This window comes from Canis aureus, chromosome 3 (assembly GCF_053574225.1).
Source record: "Canis aureus isolate CA01 chromosome 3, VMU_Caureus_v.1.0, whole genome shotgun sequence".
Classification (NCBI taxonomy): domain Eukaryota; kingdom Metazoa; phylum Chordata; class Mammalia; order Carnivora; family Canidae; genus Canis; species Canis aureus.
Genome location: NC_135613.1, coordinates 88,013,303 through 88,030,818, shown reverse-complemented (window position 1 = coordinate 88,030,818; position 17,516 = coordinate 88,013,303). Strand labels below are relative to the sequence as shown.

General features: G+C 60.1%; 1 protein-coding gene across 1 annotated transcript; it reads left to right on the top strand.

Annotated features, from left to right (window-relative positions):
* Positions 1–603: 603 nt before the first annotated feature.
* On the top strand, positions 604–3,456 carry LOC144304752 (uncharacterized). The gene is made up of 3 exons (XM_077883300.1): positions 604–610; positions 1,085–3,254; positions 3,334–3,456. The coding sequence occupies exons 1-2, from the start codon at positions 604–606 to the stop codon at positions 2,041–2,043; spliced, it is 966 nt and encodes a 321-aa protein (XP_077739426.1). The 3' UTR covers positions 2,044–3,254; positions 3,334–3,456.
* The last annotated feature ends 14,060 nt before the right edge of the window (positions 3,457–17,516 follow it).

Below are 17,516 nucleotides of genomic sequence, written 5' to 3'. Positions count from 1 at the left end.
CTGCCGGCGGGGGGCGGGGGGGCTTCCTGGCTTCCGGGGCCCTGCAGGTGGTCCCTGGCTCCGCAGACTTCCACGTGTGCCATTCGTTGTCACAGGTCCCCGCAGCCCTCCTCCATCCCTCCCCGCACCCTGCCCCGCACCTGCCCTGCACCTGCCCTGCACCCCCGCCCCACCTCCTGCCCTGCCTCCTGCCCGGCACCTGCCCTGCACCCGCCCCGTCCCCCGCCAGGCACCCTGCCCCTGCCCCATGCCCTGCCCCCCCACCCCCGCCCCCTGCTCCGCACCCTGCCCCACGTCCTGCCCTGTACCCTACCCCGCACCTGCCCGGGACCCCAGGCCCCCGCCCCGCCTGGCACCTGCCCCCATTTAGCTCCTGCCCCTGCCCGCCCCAGCCCCTGCCCGCCCCTGCCCTCCCGGCCCCCTGCCCTCGCCAGCGCGGCTGCGCCCCATTCTTCTGGGCCCCGCGGAGGGAGGTCGGCCGTGGTCCCCCAGCCCGTGGGGAGCCCCCCGCCCCCGCCCCCGCCCCCGTCCCCGTCCCGCGGGCCGTGTCCCCTCCCCCACCCAAACCCTACTGGGTGCTTGTGTCGCCTGCTTGCGAAGCATATGCTTGGCTGGTGGCTGCGTGTCTGCTGTTTACCGTCTCTTCCTACTTAACTTCTGTCTCTGCTCGGCCCATCTGGCTCCCGGTACCTGTCTTTCACTCGACCGAGTGGTGCCTCCCGCCCCCCTCCCCTCCCCCTCCCTCCCGTCCTCTCTGGGCCGCGTTGTGGGGGCTGGGGGGGAGCCCCTGACTCGGCCTGCGGAGAAGTGCGGGCCTCCAGGCTGCTGCGTCACCCGGGGTCCCGGGGTGTCCTGGGGGTGCCTGCCGCGGGTGGCAGCGAGGAGCACAGCGTGGGGGGCCCTTTGGCTGGGAAGGTGGCGGTAGTGGAAACCCCCCTCTCCCTGGGCCCTTCTGAGCTTCCTTCCCACCAGCCCGGACTCTTGGGGTGGAGACACCGACTCCCAAGTCAGAGTCTTGGAGATACTGCCCTCTGCGCACAGCAGCCGTGGAAAGTGACCCCTGAGCAGTAGCGGGGAGACTGAGGCCAGGGGAGCCCCAAGGTTCCTCCGACCCAGAACCCCAGAGCTCCTGGGGCTGCTTCCTGCAGAGAAGGGCTGAGGCAGGCTGGTGCTTGGGCAAAAGTGGAACATGGCGGGAGCAGGAAGCTGCAGGATGCTCACAGAGGGGACCCCCCCTCGGCTGGGAGTACCCTGCTGGGGATCATCCCGCCCCAGCAGAGGCAGACTCCTGGCACTGGGCTCCAGGCTGCTCCGCCTCCCCCCTCCCACAGCTTGCACACCCATGCTCAGCCTTGCACACTGTGCTGTGGCTCACACTTACCCCTCCAATGCAGCCCGCTTCCTTCTGGGCGTGATAGGGCAGCCCGTGGCTTCCTGGGACACACAGGGGTGGAGGAGCCCGAGGAGGACAGAGGGAAGGCCACAGGGCCCCCACCGGGGCAGGGCGGCCGTGCATCTGCCTCCCTGGACCTGCACTGCTGCTCCAGGCTCAGGCTGGCTGCCGAGGAGGCTGCCCTGGGCCTGGAGTCAACAAGGACCCACGTGCTTGGGGACCATCGGTTGCTGCTCCCTGGAAGCATCTGCTTCCCACGGAAACCCACAGGGCTTGGCTGTCAGGCCTCGCTGCGTGCCCACTCCTCTGGCTCTGCTCTCGGTCTCCGTTGTTCCATCTGCCTGCGCCACCGGCTCCTGGCTCCGCTCTCTCGGCCTCCTTATTCCTTTCCCAAAGCCTTCTCCTGCGCCTCGTTTCTCCCTAACCTTTTCCTCCCTAACCTGTCCGACCACATTGGTGCCACGGTCCCCGAGGTCTTCTCCCCCTTTGTCCTTATCCACAATTCCTCTGGTTTCTCTGCCATTTCCCTCATATTCATATTCTCTCTCTCTCTCTCATGCATATTCAGTGACTCCTTGCGAATCCACCTAGATGATTCTACGGGCTGGAAGCCTAGATCTGCTACAGGAACAAGACTTCTGAGGCTGTAACTCTAGGTCCCCGAGTCTGACCCGAGTGGGGATTAATTGACTAGAAAATGTGGGTAAACCAGCTTCTCTCCCCACAAGCAGGGCTCCCCCTCGGCTCCTCTGATTAGGGACGGGGCAGTGGCAAGACGTGGGGACGCCAGGCAGACAGACCAGAGCAACCCAGTCGGGACATGTGGAGGGGGCACCGAGTGTCGGGGGCAGGAGTCTCCCCTTCAAAGGACTGGCCGGGTTCAGTCCTGGAAATAAACTTAGGATCTAAGGCGTCTGATCCTTTGGTGAGTTGACAATCCTTTTACATCCGCCCTGTGATCCCCTTACAACTCTCTTGGGAGGCTGGTAAGCGCAGAAGCTGCGGTGCCTAGACTCGCCCCGGCACGGGGGCGCAGAGCTAGAAGCAGAATCAGCACGTGGAGAGCAGTGGGGGGCAGGACCCCAGCCCCCCGGGAGAGGACAGGGAGGACGGCCGAGCCCGGCGGGTGGCAGGTGAGCCAGTGAGCGTGGCCTGGCCTCTGCGGGTGCCCGTTAGATCTCCGAGGACCCACGGCTGCCAGTGGTAGGCGGGGGTCGCAGCGCTGTGCCCTTCTGCCCTCCCCTGGGGCCCATTGTTTTCCCTTCTTCCTTCTCTGCTACTCATCATCTGGCCTCAGGGGTCCTCCCCCGCCTGTTCGTCAAGCTCCGTCCCACCCTCAGTCACCGGTCGTTCCCCTGTACCTCTGGGGTCCAGCCCATCACTCTGCCCCACGTCCCCTCCGTATTTCCCATTTTACTTCTCTTGGCTTCCCGAGGGCCTCCTCTTAGCCCGCCTTCCTGGTCTCTGTCTCTCGCTGGCACAACAGCCAAGTGCATCCTCAGGGTGGCTGGAAAGTGGCTGGGAGGCGGGTCCATGCAGGACGGGCCTGGAGCTGGCCTGTCGCGTCCCTCGCAGCCCCGAACTCTGGTCTGTGCTCCCAGAGTGCGGGCCGGCAGCCGTCCCCCACCCCGGGCACCCTCAGCCACACCCACCCCCGCTCAGGCCGACCTGTGGCAGCTTGTCCCACACTGTGGGAGCTTCAGTGGCTCTGGAGTCCGCAGACCTCCTGTCCTGCAGGAAACGCTCCGGGCACCCTCTCTGCTGCCTACGCACACCATCGCCCGTTGGCCCGAGAGAACCGTCCAGCCCCAGACGCCTGCCTTTGTCTCCCCAGCTTGGCTGCCTCTCCTTCCTTACCCAGGTGCTTTCCTGTCTTCAGAGAAGACTCCTGCGCCAACGGCTTACTTTTTTCTTAGTGTTTCTTTTTTAATTCTGTGCAGGAAAAAAAAACCCCAAACCAGAAACATCACCAAACCCAAACTAACAAGCCCTCCAAAGCCCGCCGTGTGTTTCCAGCCGTCCCCCGAGGACATAGCAAGGGTCGGGCCGTGAGACCAGCGGGGCCGGGTGGGCACCAGCGGAGCCCTCGCCTCTCGTCCATCTGTTCCCACGCTGCCGCTGCGTCCTGTGTCTTGTGTCTGAGCCCTGGGCTCTCAGGCAGCGCGGGAGACCCAGTGAGAACTGGGTGCTGGGACTCACAGGAGGCTGGGGATCCAGGCGGGAAGCGGGGTCTCCTGACGTCATGGAGAAGACCATGAGGAAGCATCTCGGGCCGAAAGCGCTCAGTCCTGTCCGAGTGGGATCGCCTGGGTCCAGCTGTGGGGTCCTGGGCCCCTCGCGACGTCTCTCTGAGCCTCAGGTCCTTATCTGGAAGGAAGGAGCAACGATAATCCCATCTCACGGCGTTGTTGAGAAGATTAAATGAGAAAATACGGGTGAAGCACCTTGTAAATTATGAAGGGCCCTAGAGAAGCTATTATTCATGGAGCAGATGTTGAGGCGTCCGGGACAAAAGGAGAGTGAGGCAGCAAGGTGCACTTGCCCTCTAAGAGGCTTAGCGAGGGCATTCAGGGAAAGCTCCGTGAGCAGGGACACCTGCAGCCAAGGGACCCCACAGGGAGGAGCCGCCTCCGTCAGGCATCCCCCCGAGTCCGAGTGGGGCCTCCTCGTTGGCTCCAACACACAAGGGCCGCATCCCAGCCTCTGGACCTCGCCTTCGCGGCGCCGACTCGTGGAAACCAGGTGAGCGCACGCAGGTAGGAAGGTGGGGCCCGGCAGGAGAGGGGACAGACGCCTGGAGCACCCCGATTTCCCCCCTGGGTCAGAAGCACGAGGCAGATCGCGGCTCCCGGGGGTGGGTAACAGTGACCGTGGGCAGAGGAGGCGGTAAGGGGTGTTGAGAAATCCTCTGTCGTCCGGCTGCGCGGGCAGCAGGCTCCCTTCGTGCTTCTGCCTGGGTTGCAGCCTCGGAGTCGCAGGTTCGTCCTGGACGAGGGCCTCGCCGCTCCGCTCGGGAGGCATTTCGACGCTGCGCGCTGCGGACACGGCCACCTCATACGCGTTATTTGACCGAGTGGTTGTTAAAGAGCAGGAGCAAAGAGAGCGGGGAAGAGAGGTGGGCTGTTCTTACGTGAGCCACGCGTGGGGGCCCGGGCATCCCAGCGTTTGTCCCCATCGGTCCGACTTGCTGCCTGAAAAGGCCTCCTAACAGCAGCACACCGACTGCCTCTTGCTCCTCGCCGGCTGGCGGCGGGCGGGTGAGGACCTGCGAGGGCGCGGGTGGACGGGCTTGGGGTTGGGGAGGGCCATGCGGAGGACTTCCCACAGCTGCACAAGCCATGCAGAATATTCCAGGGGGCCAATTGGGCCCGTGCTTGCCAGCGGGAAGTCAGCCCAGAAAGGCCGGTGCGGTGCTCAGGATCGTCCAGCCCGTTGGGACAGAGCTGAGAGCAGAGCGGAGGCCTCTGGCCACTCCCTTGCTCCTCCCAGGGCTGCAAGCTACCCCCTACGGATTGATTCCAAGCTCCCCAGGCAGAGCGAGCTTAGGGTGTCCTGCTGGCAGCGAGGAGGAGGCCCCATGCAGGCAAGAGCTCATCCTGAGGGCGGTTACTCCCCCCCTTCCTCTGGGGTCCCAGCAGGGCCTGCAGACAGGAGAGCTTCCCCGGGAAGCCGAGCTGAGGGAGGAAGGTCTGGAGGGGGCGCCGCCTGTGCCGAGGTGGGCTTGAGGACAGGACTCGGGTCCCCTGGCCTCCCTGGTGATTCCCCCTTTGCACTCAGACCCCTTCTGCTCCTCTGCCTGCGGCTGGAGGACGCTGGGGTGAGAGCTGCGCTCTGGCTTCTGGCCTTTGCCTCTGGCTCCTGGTCTTCTCCGTGGTTGGGTTCGGGAGGGTCGGGAGAATGGGAAAAGAGGGATAAAAAAGAGGGTAAAAGGTGCTCATCTCCCGTGGGGGTGAGGGAGCCCCGAGGAGGAAGCGGCCTTGTGGACTCCCTGCTTTGAGGCTGACCTGGGCGCCAGGAGCATGAGCTAGAGCAGCAGCTAGCGCCCTCGAGGTCACAGGATGCAACATGAAGCAGACAGATTTTGGGGCCAGTTACATGGGGGTTGAAGTCCTGCTTGCCCTGGGGTCAAATGACCTGATCTTCATAGGTCAGCTTCTCCCTCTATATATGGGGTGATACCAATGTCCCCCCATAAAGAGTTGTCGTGGAGATTAAATGCACACACGCACCAGAGTTCCTGTGACACAGCAGGCACTTTTAAATGCCAATTCCCTTCCTTTCCATAATCCCAGTGGGGCCCAGCCAACTCCCAGTGCACTCTGGGAACACAGAGGGCCACCCAGCCTCCTCGGGACTCCCCATCTCCCTGCAGTGGGGGGCCCAGCGAGCCCCATCGAGGGTCCTCTTCCAAGGGGAGCCCTTGGGAGTCACACCCAGCAGTCGAGGCCGGGTCACAGATGTGATCCCTCTGCTTTTGTGTACACGCTTCAAAAACAATGGTGCAAGATGATCACCAGAGTGGATCCCGGGACCCAGGAGAAATCCAGCTGCTCTAGAAGCAGGTGCTGCAGAACGTAGAGTGGCGGGGGCACGTTGGGCCTTGAGCGTGCTGAACCCCAAAGCCCCGCTCTGAGCACGGCAGAGCTGCCCCCAGAGGCCGTGGGAGCTGTAGGCGGACAGACGCAAGCTAGGGTCTCAGCTTTCCTGCTTTCTGGCTGCATGACGTGGTCAAGTGGTTTGATCAAGCCTCAGTTTTCCCATCTGTAAAAAAGAGAACGTCTCACTCAGAAAGTTGTTTCACAGGGAACCCTGGGTGGCACAGCAGTTTAGTGCCTGCCTTTGGCCCAGGGTGCGATCCTGGAGACCCGGGATCGAATCCCACGTCGGGCTCCCGGTGCATGGAGCCTGCTTCTCCCTCTGCCTCTCTCTCTCTCTCTCTCTCTCTCTCTCTGTGACTATCATAAATAAGTAAAAATTAAAAAAAAAAAAAGTTGTTTCACAGATCACGTCCAGGTGGGCATACCATGTAATCCTCTCCCCAAAGATGGTAACGGGGACAGACTTTTAGATGATGATAAGTCACAACCACCCACCCCGAGACCAGTGGATTGGCGAAGCCTCACACTGCTCCACGAACTCTCACCTCGTCAGTCCCTTGGCCTCATTTAAAGGAGACCCACCCCCACAGGGGATCCCTGGGTGGCGCAGAGGTTTGGCGCCTGCCTTTGGCCCAGGGCGCGATCCTGGAGACCCGGGATCAAATCCCATGTCGGGCTCCCGGGGCATGGAGCCTGCTTCTCCCTCTGCCTGTGTCTCTGCCCCCCCCCCCGTTGTGTGACTATCATAAAAAAAAAAAAAAAAAAAAAAAGGAGACCCCCACAGAGAAAAAAATAAAATAAAATAAAAATAAAGGAGACCCCATCTGTCCGCCTCTGCCCGTTGGTCTGACCCTCCACAGTCATGGCATCTCCTCAACGGCTCTGGCGGAGGCGACCAGGCCCCCTGGCCGCGGGCCTACCTGACCGCCGCGGGCCTGCTTCCCAGGATGAGTGCTTGGGCAAGCAGCCAGAGCTTCCACGCAGGAGGCGCACAGCTCCCTGCGAGGGGAACCAGCACTTTTGTGTTCTGGGGCCCGATCCCCCCGCAGTGGGGGTGTCTGCTGGGTGCCGGCCGGACCCTCCCCGGCCTCAGCCTCCCGCGTAGCCCGCTCCATTCGGGACATGTGTCCAGCCCTTTGCCCTTTGTGCCCCTTGCCCACTCACAGAGGACCCTTTCAAACCTCAATTAGCCACTTAGGGAGAAGAAAGAGCAAGTGCAAGCTGGAGAAATCTGTCCAGACCATGATGAATACTTTCCCAAGCCTGCTGTTGCCATGACAGCCAGCTGGGAACACCGTTTCCAGGGCCTGAGGCGCTCAGACTTGTAGGGGGGTTGCTGCCCTGCTGGGCTGCTGCCCACTCACCCCCGGCCCCTCCCCCCGGCCCGGCTCCCTTAGCAACAGCCATCGTCATTGCTGGAGCAACCACCACTGCAGCTTCCGCACCACCGGCCAGGACCAGGGTCCAAGGGAGTGTGTGGGGGGATGGGGGGCGTGGGGTGGGGGGGTTGTGGGGTGTGGGGAGGGAAGGTGGGGAGGGTGTGTGTGTGAGAGAGAGAGAGAGAGAGAGAGAGAGGGAGAGGGAGGGAGGGGGAGGGAGAGAGGAGAGAGGGAGAGAGGGAGAGATGGAGGGGGGAGAGGGAGGGAGACGGAGGGAGGGAGGGAGGGAGGGGGAGGGAGGAAGGGGAGAGGGGGTAGGGGGAGAGGGAGGGAGAGGGAAGGAGAGGAAGGGGAAGAGGGAGAGGGAGGGAGGGGGAGGGGGAGAGGGAGGGAGGGAGGGGAGGGAGGGGAGAGGGGGAGGGAGGGGGAGAGGAGGAGGGAGGGGGAGAGGGGGAGGGAGGGAGGGAGGGGGAGGGAAGGAGTTGGGAAAGGCCAGCTTGGCCGCCCCAGCTCCAAGGACGCTGAACTTGGGGTCAAAGGGACCTTTACAAGCTGCTGACCCCCCTGAACTCCTGAGAACAGGTTCATGTGTTGGGCGCATGTGGATTCTTTTGAGAAGGGCTTTATAGTTTTTATCAGATTCTCAAAGACCAGTAGGGTTCCCAGTAGGTAAGGACCTTAATTTCAGAGCCTTAGCTTCTGAGCCTCGGGGTTATTGCCGATGGAGGCTGTCAGGCGGGGGGGAGACCTGCCTGAAAGGGGACCGGCAATGGTGGGGTGGGGGCCGGCTGGGGACTTGCTTGCCGCTGGAACTTGCCCTTTGCCCCACCCGACCTCTGGGATTGGGGACCCCAGCATGTCCCCGTAAGGCGTGCTGAGTGTCCTGTGCTGCTCACTGGGCTCTGTCCCTGTCCCGCGGCGCTGCTCTGGGGACCAGCGTGCAGAGCCGAGTGTCGCCGTGTGTCACACCCAGAGCTCAGCCTCCCACCTAAGCCCACGCGTGCCGGGACGACGACTGTCTCACCGCCACCGCCTACGAGACGAGGATAGTGACGCAATGAGAAAACTGCAGGGACACCCCGGGGTTCACAGCCACAGGTCGCAGGAGCGCAGGGCGGCGTCACGGAGGGGGAGCCGGGCCCGACCCACGCGCCTCCTTGGCTCTGCCCCCCACGGCCGCTGGGTGACCGAGCTGATGGCCCCGTGTGCGGGGGAAGCGTGGGGGCTGAGAGCTGGGTGCTGTGTTTGGAGGGCGCTCGGCACAGTGTCCGTCCCCAAGTACAACGGGGCGAGGGTGGGACCCGGCAGTGTCCCCCCCCCCCCCCCCGAACCGGGGCCCCCGGCGCTTCCCCCAAGGCCAAGGCTGCGCAGGTCCCAGACAAGCACAAGCTCTCCACGGGGTTGCCAGTCCCCGGGGGAGGGTGGCTCGTATCCACCGGTGGGCCTCAGTTTCCCCACCTCTGAAGAACAGGGATAATAATGCAGCAAATTTTCTCAGAGGGTGGCAGGTGACAACCACGGTCGGGGACACGAAGATCAGGGGACACAAGATCTGGGAAGGTTCTCGTCCTTGTAGCTGGTCTCTACGGACATGCCCTCAGGCCTCGCTCAGGCCAGGCGCGCCCTGGGGGGGCGATGGCGCCGTGTCCCCGGGTGCCACGTGCCTGGCTCCGCAGCCCCAGTGGGGACGCTCAGGGATCGCAGGGGGCTGGAGAGGGAGCCGTGGCCAGGGCGTGGGGTGAGCCCCAGGACACCCTCCAGGGCCGCGTGACACTGTGGGGTGAGGAGGGGTCATTAGTGGGAAGGGGACAAAGCCGTGAGTCGCCATCTAGGAGAGCGGCCAGGTGTCCTCCGACCCCTAGAGGGGCTTCAAGTCCTCTGGGGCCCACGGGAGCGGTTCGTGGTCCCTCTCTCTGCCCCAAGGCTCCCGGTGCTGACAGCGGATGTGGGGGGACAGTACGGGGTCCTCGTCCTCCAGTCACTCGGCTGCTGGGGTCCCTTGGTGGGGGGGGCGAGGGTCACCCCCGCGGCCCAGTCAGCAGCTGGAGATGGAGGTGACTCACGTGTGGAGGAGAGGCGGGGCGTCATCGCTGACTCAGGGCCGGCTCCTGCCCCCGTCGTCTCACCTGCCACCGCAGCTGGAGGCGGACACCCCGACAGGTGAGTGACTCACAGGCCGCTGGCAAGTGCAGGCTCCGTGGGCCGGGCTCCTGCCCTGAGCCCAAGACGGTTTGATTTTCCAGGGGGCCTGTGACCAGGTAGGGGGCTTCGCGGATGAGTGGGGGCAGAAGGCGGACAGGGGGCTCCCATGGGCTCGGCAGGGGTGTGCCCTAGGGGGGTGAGCAGGGACCCGGGGGCGCTGGTGGGGGCTGCGGGGTCACGGCTTGGATCTGGGGGCACCGAGTAGGGCCGCGGGGTCATGGCCGGGATCTGGGGACGCTGAGCAGGGCCACGGAGTCACGGCTGGGATCCAGGGGCACCAAGTAGGGCTGTGGGGTCACAGCCAGGATCTGGGGGCACCGAGTGGGGCTGCGGGGTCATGGCCAGGATGTGGGGGTGCTGGTGGGGGCTGCGGGGTCAAGGCCAGGATCCGGGGGCGCTGGTGGGGGCTACGGGGTCACGGCTGGGATCCGGGGGCATGGGGTCAGGCTGTGAGGTCACGGCTGGGGTCTGGGGGTGCTGAGCGGGGCCGTGGGGTCATAGCTGGGATCCAGGGGCACTGGTGGGGGCTGCGGGGTCAGGGCTGCGGGGTCAGGGCCAGGATCCAGGGGCACCAAGTGGGGCTGCAGGGTCAGGGCTGGGATCCAGGAGCGCTGGTGGGGGCTGTGGGGTCACAGCTGGGATCTGGGGGCACCAAGGGGGGCCGCGGGGTCACAGCCGGGATCCGGGGGCGCTGGTGGGGACTGCGGGGTCATGGCTGGACCCGCGGCCACGTGGAGCAGGATCTCGGGGCAACTACTTCAGCCTCACGGGTGCCAGGCCCCCCAACTCTACGAAGAGGGGAGAAGCGCCAATCCCCGGGTCTGAGGGCCTGGGGCCTTCCCGGGAAGCAGGCGGGAGCCAGGCCCCCCCACCCCCCCGGAGCCGGTGCAGAGCCCGCACCTTGGACCCAGAAGCGCTGCCTTCTTGGTCTCCCTCCCCATCCCAAAGGAAGGGCGGCCCGACCGACACGTGGCTGTCACGGTGCAACAGTAAGAGCGGTGACACGAAGAGGCAAGTCGCCAAAAAATACAGTGAATATCTAATAAACGAGACCGTCTGGCTGCTGGCGACCGCCGTCGGGTAGGCACCGGGGCGGCCACCTGCAGGTGCCCGTGGGCTTCAGAAGCCACCTGGCTGCCGCGGCTTCTGCTGGCGTCCGAGTGTCAGGAAGGAGCAGCCAGGGAGCGCCGCCCCAGGAGAGCTGCTTCGGGGCCAAGAAGAGGCTTCCGTGGTCTCCGCCGTCTCCACACGTCCTTGTGCCCGGCGTGGGCGACCGTGCGGCCCGGCGGCTTCATCCCACGCCCGTCTCTGGCCGCGGCAACGTCAGCCTTGGCAGAAGGCCTAACTCTTTTTTGACATCTCTTTATCCCAAAGGACAAGACTAGTAAGAAGGAGGATTAGGGGCGCCTGGCGGCTCCGGGGCGGAGCACCTGCCTTCGGCCCAGGGCATGACCCCGGGGTCCTGGGATTGAGGCCCACGTCGGGCTCCCTGCATGGAGCCTGCTACTCCCTCTGCCTGTGTCTCTGCCTCTCTCTCTCTCTCTGTGTCTCATGAATAAATAAATAAAATCTTAAAAAAAAAAAAAGGGTTAGGTTTTGCGTAACCGCCGGAATGCAGAGAGGGGAGGTTGACAGGAGATGCAACTGGACGAGATGAGGGATGTCATTTCTCAAACCCCAGGACACCCTAGCCGGGGACTCCGGTGTGCTCCAGGCAGGTCCCCGGTGCCCCAGAGCCTCGCGAGGGTCCGTGGCTGACGGTGGCCGACCGCGGGCGTCAGGATTCCGGCAGGGCTCACTCTGAGCCGTTCTCTGTCCCTTCTGTGTGTTTTCGTTTCTTGGGTTCCCTCCTGCCCGGATGCCGCCCCTGACTGCCTGGCCGTTCTGGGGACTCTTGCCATGAGCCCGTCTGTTCGGCAGGTGCAGATGATTTAGACAGAGCTTTCCTTTCATCGCTCAGTGTTTATTGTGAAATGGGAAGCGTGAAGGTTATTTTTCAGCGGGGCCCCTTGGCAGCCGGGGCTTCGGGCCTGTCTGAACTCGGGATGTGGACTGCAGAGCCCTGTTGGCCAGGAGAAGTCCATGGTGGAGAAGACTTAACCATCCTAAGTAACCAATAGCATCACCAATGGAGACCATTAGAAATAAAATCCCAGGGGCACCTTGGTGGCTCGTTGGTTCAGTATCTGACTCTTGATATCGGCTCCGAGTCGTGAGTTCGAGTCCCGTGTTGGGCTCCACGCTGGGTGTGGAGCCTGCTGCGAAGAAGGAAAGACAAGAAAGATGGAAAGAGGGAGGCATGCCATCCGTTCTACGGCGGGAGGGGCCTTGTGGCCCGTGACGCAGCCTTCCCCACAACACAGAGTCCGGCTCCTCTCCCCTAAGTCCCGCTTCTCACACGTGCTTCAGCCTCCAGCAGCTGCGGAGCAGGAAACCACTGTCTCCTGTGAAGCTCCCTCCCCACTTCACAGTCGTTGGCCGCGGGCTCTTGCCACCTCATGCACGGACAAGGGCATCAGCAGATGGACTGAGCCGCTAATGTGACGGGAGCGGCCGAGGAGGGAGAGAATGTTAGAGCCAGGTTGGCCTCTTCTGGGGAGGAGGCGAGTTCCTAGAGGAGGGGAAACCAGCTGCTCCTGCCGCGTTGCAAGGAGGTGGGGTGTGTGTTAGGCTTTAAGGACAGTGCCCACCCCCCCACCCCCCCGCCAACACACAGGAACAGAAGGACGGGGAGGGAGGACCCGAGCTGGGCCCAGGCTGCTGGCTCGTGTTGAGTTCCTCCCTCCTCTGCCGAGGCTCACGCACACTCGGAGGCCTGGCCTGGCCTGAAAACACAGGGAAAAACTTGCGGGGAGGCCGGGACGCTTTGGGCATCAACCTCAAGTCGGGAATGCCAGGTCAGGGCTCCAAACAAAGTCACTGCAGCCCCTTGAGTCTCCTGGTTTCGTTCCTTGGGCTCTTCTGCTTTGTCGCCTTCATTTCTCCGACACCGGAGGTGGCTCGTGATTTTCCCAGTGACTGCTGTCATTTCTACACGCGTGGACTTGTCATCGTCACTACTCCCACATCGGATCTCGGGGGTGCTCCCTCTCCGTCCTCCACCCCCATGGTGCCTCCTCCTCTCCTCCTCTGCAGGTGTCGCTCCTCCCAGTGCTCGGTGTAGCTGCTCTGTCCCCATCGGGCACACGTTCTTCTCCCCAAGCTGGAGCCAAGCGCAGGGAAGCCCACTGGTGCCCAGAGCAGGGCACGCATCTTGCAGCGACCAGACACCTGCTGGACGTGTGAGCAGTTCTATACTCATCCAACAAACTCCTACCGCGTACCTGCTACGTGTCAGGCACTGTGCCAGACGCCAGGGGTGCATAGTCACCCAAAGGAGGATCTCTGACCTCAGAGCAGCGTCTGGATGAACGAGGAAGGAGTCAGATAGACCGATGGCTTTCCTACGGCACAGTGGACCTACATTGGCCCATGACGGGCGTCTGCAGAAGGAGTTTTAAAGACAGAGTGGAGGGACAGCCAAGCAAACTTGGGGGGCAGGAAGCTCTCAGACAGGGTGGTGCCTGGCTGGAGCCTTGGAGGATGAATAGGGGTGAACTGGGCAAATAGAGCCAAGGGCAAGGGCAGGAGGGACAGCTACTCCTGCTCCCGCCCGGGAAGATGCAAAATAGATCACTGAGCAAGTGTCCAGTTGCCTTGAATTCGCTGAAAACCTCTTCAGCCAGTAGATGGCTGGGCTGTAGTCAGCAGTCTTCTCACCAGGGCCAGGGTGTTTCGGTGGAGCGAGCCTTCCAACAAGCAACGTAAAAGGATACGGGCGTGACCTCGGGGTCGCTGTGAGCTAGCTACTGCTTGGCAAATCACGGAGCCTTACTTGTGAAAGGTGAGAGAATTGGACAAGATAACCTCTAGCCTCTTCCAGCTCTGGAACTATCCTCTCCCTCTAAAACACGCGAGAAACCAGCCAAACAAACCAAAGGCTCCTAACACTAAGACCCCATCCTAGGGAGTCAGACTGGAGTCACTGAAGATGGTGGTGAGAGAAACGGTGCCTTCCCGGTGGGTAGATTGGACCCGAGAGGAGAAGAGGGGCTCAGCCCCCTTTGTTGGGTCAGGATCCTTGTTGCTTATGAGCAAGAGGACGTCGGGGCCAAAACCCGTAATCGATTGAGATGCCAGTGGGAGCTCTTCCTGTCACGATGTTTCACTCGAGCGCCTTCATTGCTATTATTATACCAAGTGATTTATTCCAAAAACATAAACCAAGCAGCAAAAGAGTAACTGGCTCCCTAGGGAGAGCTCCGTCCTCTTCCTCTCCTCCTGCAAGCCATCCCGACGCTCGAAGGGGCTGCTTCATTCACCGTAAGCCGGCTCCGGGTGGGAAGGGCTGCAGGGGAGGCCAGGGCCGGGACTTGGCGTCCCCTTGGAGTCTACCCAGAATGCTCGGCCTTCGCAGCCCTGGCCTAGCCGCGCTCTCCACAAATTCCTACTTCTATGTATTTGACGCCTGGGCAATGGTTCTCTCTCACTTTGTGCTGTAGTTTCTGCCTCTGAAATGAGGAGAGAAGTCCTTGGCTGCTTTCCTTTCCGAGCCCTGGGCAGTGCGAAGGCCTGGGTACTGGCCTCGTGGTTGGGTAGATCAAACCACGCCTCTCTCCTCTGTCCTCATTCCTATCTGAAAACAGTAAACACAGCAGAAGTCACTGCCTTCCTCTCCCACGGGGCCATCATGGGGAACTCCTGCTAACACGACTCCCCAGGCCCTGGGCTAGCAAGGGAAGCGCTTTCATGAAAGGCCTAAGGACCACGTGCTGTGTCTTTGCAAACTAAAATCCTGGAATTTTTTAAAGTCCTCCCAATAACTCATTTCGCTTGACTTCTCATGACTGAAATGCAAATTAGCTAAGGTCAAGTGGAGCCCCGAGTCATGTGCGGGGTGAGGTGGGAAGAGCATGTTACCATGGCTTCTCTGCGTGATCGCATCCTCCTCGGAAACCAGGAGGACATTTTGCTCGTACAATTGCATCATTTGTCACTCAGCATATGATGTCTTATATTTTAGTGGTCAAAAATATATATATATACTGCCCATCTGTACTTTAAGCCTTTCGAGGGGAAGAGTAGAGTAGTACACAGTAGGTTTTCAATAAATAATTGATTTTGTAATTGTTGATGATTATAACCCTAGCTTCGGGATGGATTTATAAGTCTATTCAAGAATCAGAATCTCGAACTACTGGAACATCAGAGGTCTTAAAGTCCCAGGCCAGCTTCCTTACAGACTTGCATGGCATAAATTATATTATTTTGTCTTTAAAATCCTTAAAGGGGGCAGCTCTGGATGGCTCAGTGATTTGGCGCCGCCTTTAGCCCATGGCCTGCTCCTGGAGACCCGGGATCGAGTCCCACATCAGGCTCCCTGCAGGGAGCCTGCTTCTCCCTCTGCCTGTGTGTGTGTGTGTGTGTGTGTGTCTCTCTCTGGGTCTCTCATGAATAAATAGATAAAATCTTAAAAAAGAAATAAAATAAAATCCTTAAAGATGTGGCTAGAAATGGAAGATTTACATCTTTCATCATTTGATTCTCATTTTACATCCTGCCCATGGTCACGTGGTTAGTAGGGGCAGAGCCTGGATTAGAGCACCACCTGATTCAAGGCTCATTTTCTTTCTACTACGTCGTGGTTCTTCTTGGTGAAAGGACGAAGGCGGCCATGGCCTGACAGTTCTGTGAGCTCTGTTCTGGAAGCAGAGACTGAGGCTATGGAGGAAACGGGAGCTAAGTGTTCATGGTGACCCAGCAAGTGAGAGGCTGAGTCTGGCACGGAACTGTTGTCCGCTGATGGCCAGCAGGCGTGGTCACACGTGCCAAGCAGCCTACCAGCCTTACCCCCAGCGTTACCAAGCTCAAACGTGCTGAGAGGAAAATGTACAAACAAGGAAACACTCTGCAGATGTTCTAACAGCAAGGGGCAGACAGGCTCTTGGGATTCTAGGACAGGGACTGGCATACCCAGGCTCCTATTGCTGCTGTGTCTCCTTCCACCAGGGGAAGAACAACAGCCACGGCTGTGGCCTTGTTAGCCATTAAGGCCTACTGGATGTCCTCTTTGGGGAACATGTGATGGATGTATGCATAGGGGTGGGAAGAAGTGGGATTAGAGGGTGTTTTCTCTTCTTCTCCAAAGGGAACAACTCCCTGCAAAGCAATGAAACGGTAATGAGCTTTTTTTAAAAAAGATTTTATTTATTTATTTATGAGAGACACACAGAGAGAGGCAGAGACACAGGCAGAGGAGAAGCAGGCTCCATGCAGGGAGCCCGACGTGGGACTCGATCCCGGGACTCCAGGATCACGACCTGAGCCAAAGGCAGACGCTCAACCTCTGAGCCACCCAGGCGTCCCCGCAGTGAGCTTTGGAGAGGGCTTCCTTACCACCAAGAAGCCAGTCCTGGATTTTGATGCTATGTCATTTAGCACAGTTCCTTTCCCACCAACTGTCTGATATGACACCATGGAGCTAAATAGCAGAGCTGCTGAAATAACAGTCAAGGGAGAGGGAAATTAAGACACATCAGCAAAGGAGAGATTTTTTACCCAAGGAAGCGAATAAGACACTAACCAATGAAACAGAGACGAGGTGTCTGAGCCAGGTGGCAGGGGGCAGAGAAATTCTTTGTGCGGCAACTAAGACTAAGATGACAGGGATGGCAGAGAAGCCGGGGACAAGAGCCGGCCTTGACATGCGGCTTCTCACATTCACTTACTTGATCACCTTCCCAGCCTAGGTGAAGAGGCCAATGGTAACCTTTATTTGACTTTAGTGGGCTAAGCATATGGCTTGTGAGCTTGGAAATTCTGATTCTTAACTTCGACAAGAGAAGACTAGACCAGAGGAGGAGAGAAAAGGCCAGAGGGAGGGAAGATTTGCCAATCTGATGCCTATCATTTCGCGGGGGGAAGAGTGGTGAGTTCTCAAAGTAAGGGCAGACAGAGATGCTTCTCGTACCCAGACACAGCACTTTCAGGCCAGATTGTACTGCTTACGCCAATGCTAATGTATTTGATCCAAGGACGTAGCAGTGGGTTTTCTAGATGGTGGAGGACAATACAGAGCAGAGACCCGGCATGCGGGTTTGAATGGAGAGCAGTTGGTTTAGGATCCTGCCACGCTTTCAGCCCTACTGAATGCTGTCCCTTTGCAACAGGAGCATCTATCGCTGGCGGGGAGCAGTGAGTCTGCACTCCCTGTCACCTGCCTCATGTCTAAAAGGGACATGGAGGATCTGGGCACAACTATTACGATAAGGCCAGTGTCTCCCAGCTCAGCTTGTGATTTTTCCAGGAGCATGAATAAATATGCACAAGTTTTCCTCTGACACGATTTTCCCTCTTCCTTGGACAGATACCTGTGCAGGTCCCCTCCCACCCCCTCCAAGTCCCCAACCGGTGGAGCCTTTTCAAAAGAAAGTCTTTGTTCTCTGCCATATTTTCTTCTGTCTCCCCCAGCCCCCATTCTTTCCACCCACCTCTGCCAAGTGGAAAAGTCTTCATTAATTCCAAGACGGTTGATCCCATTGCCACCGTTAATAGGGGTTTTCTGGGAGCCTGCATTCTGCTGGACATGATCTATTCTTTTTTTTTTTTTTTAAAGAGAAAAGTATCTTTTTTCTTTTTTTAAGATTTTATTCATTTATTCATGAGACACAGAGAGAATGAGAGACAGAGAGAGAGAGAGGCAGAGAGAGGGGCAGAGAGAGAAGCAGGCTCCACACAGGGAGCCCGACGTGGGACTCGATCCCGGGTCTCCAGGAGCAGGCCATGGGCTGAAGGCAGCGCTAAACTGTTGAGCCACCCGGGCTGCCTGGGCCATGATCTATTCTTTATTTTTGGGGGGGCATCAGAGAAGTCCAGAACTCTACTACAGGTAATTGAGAAAGTTGA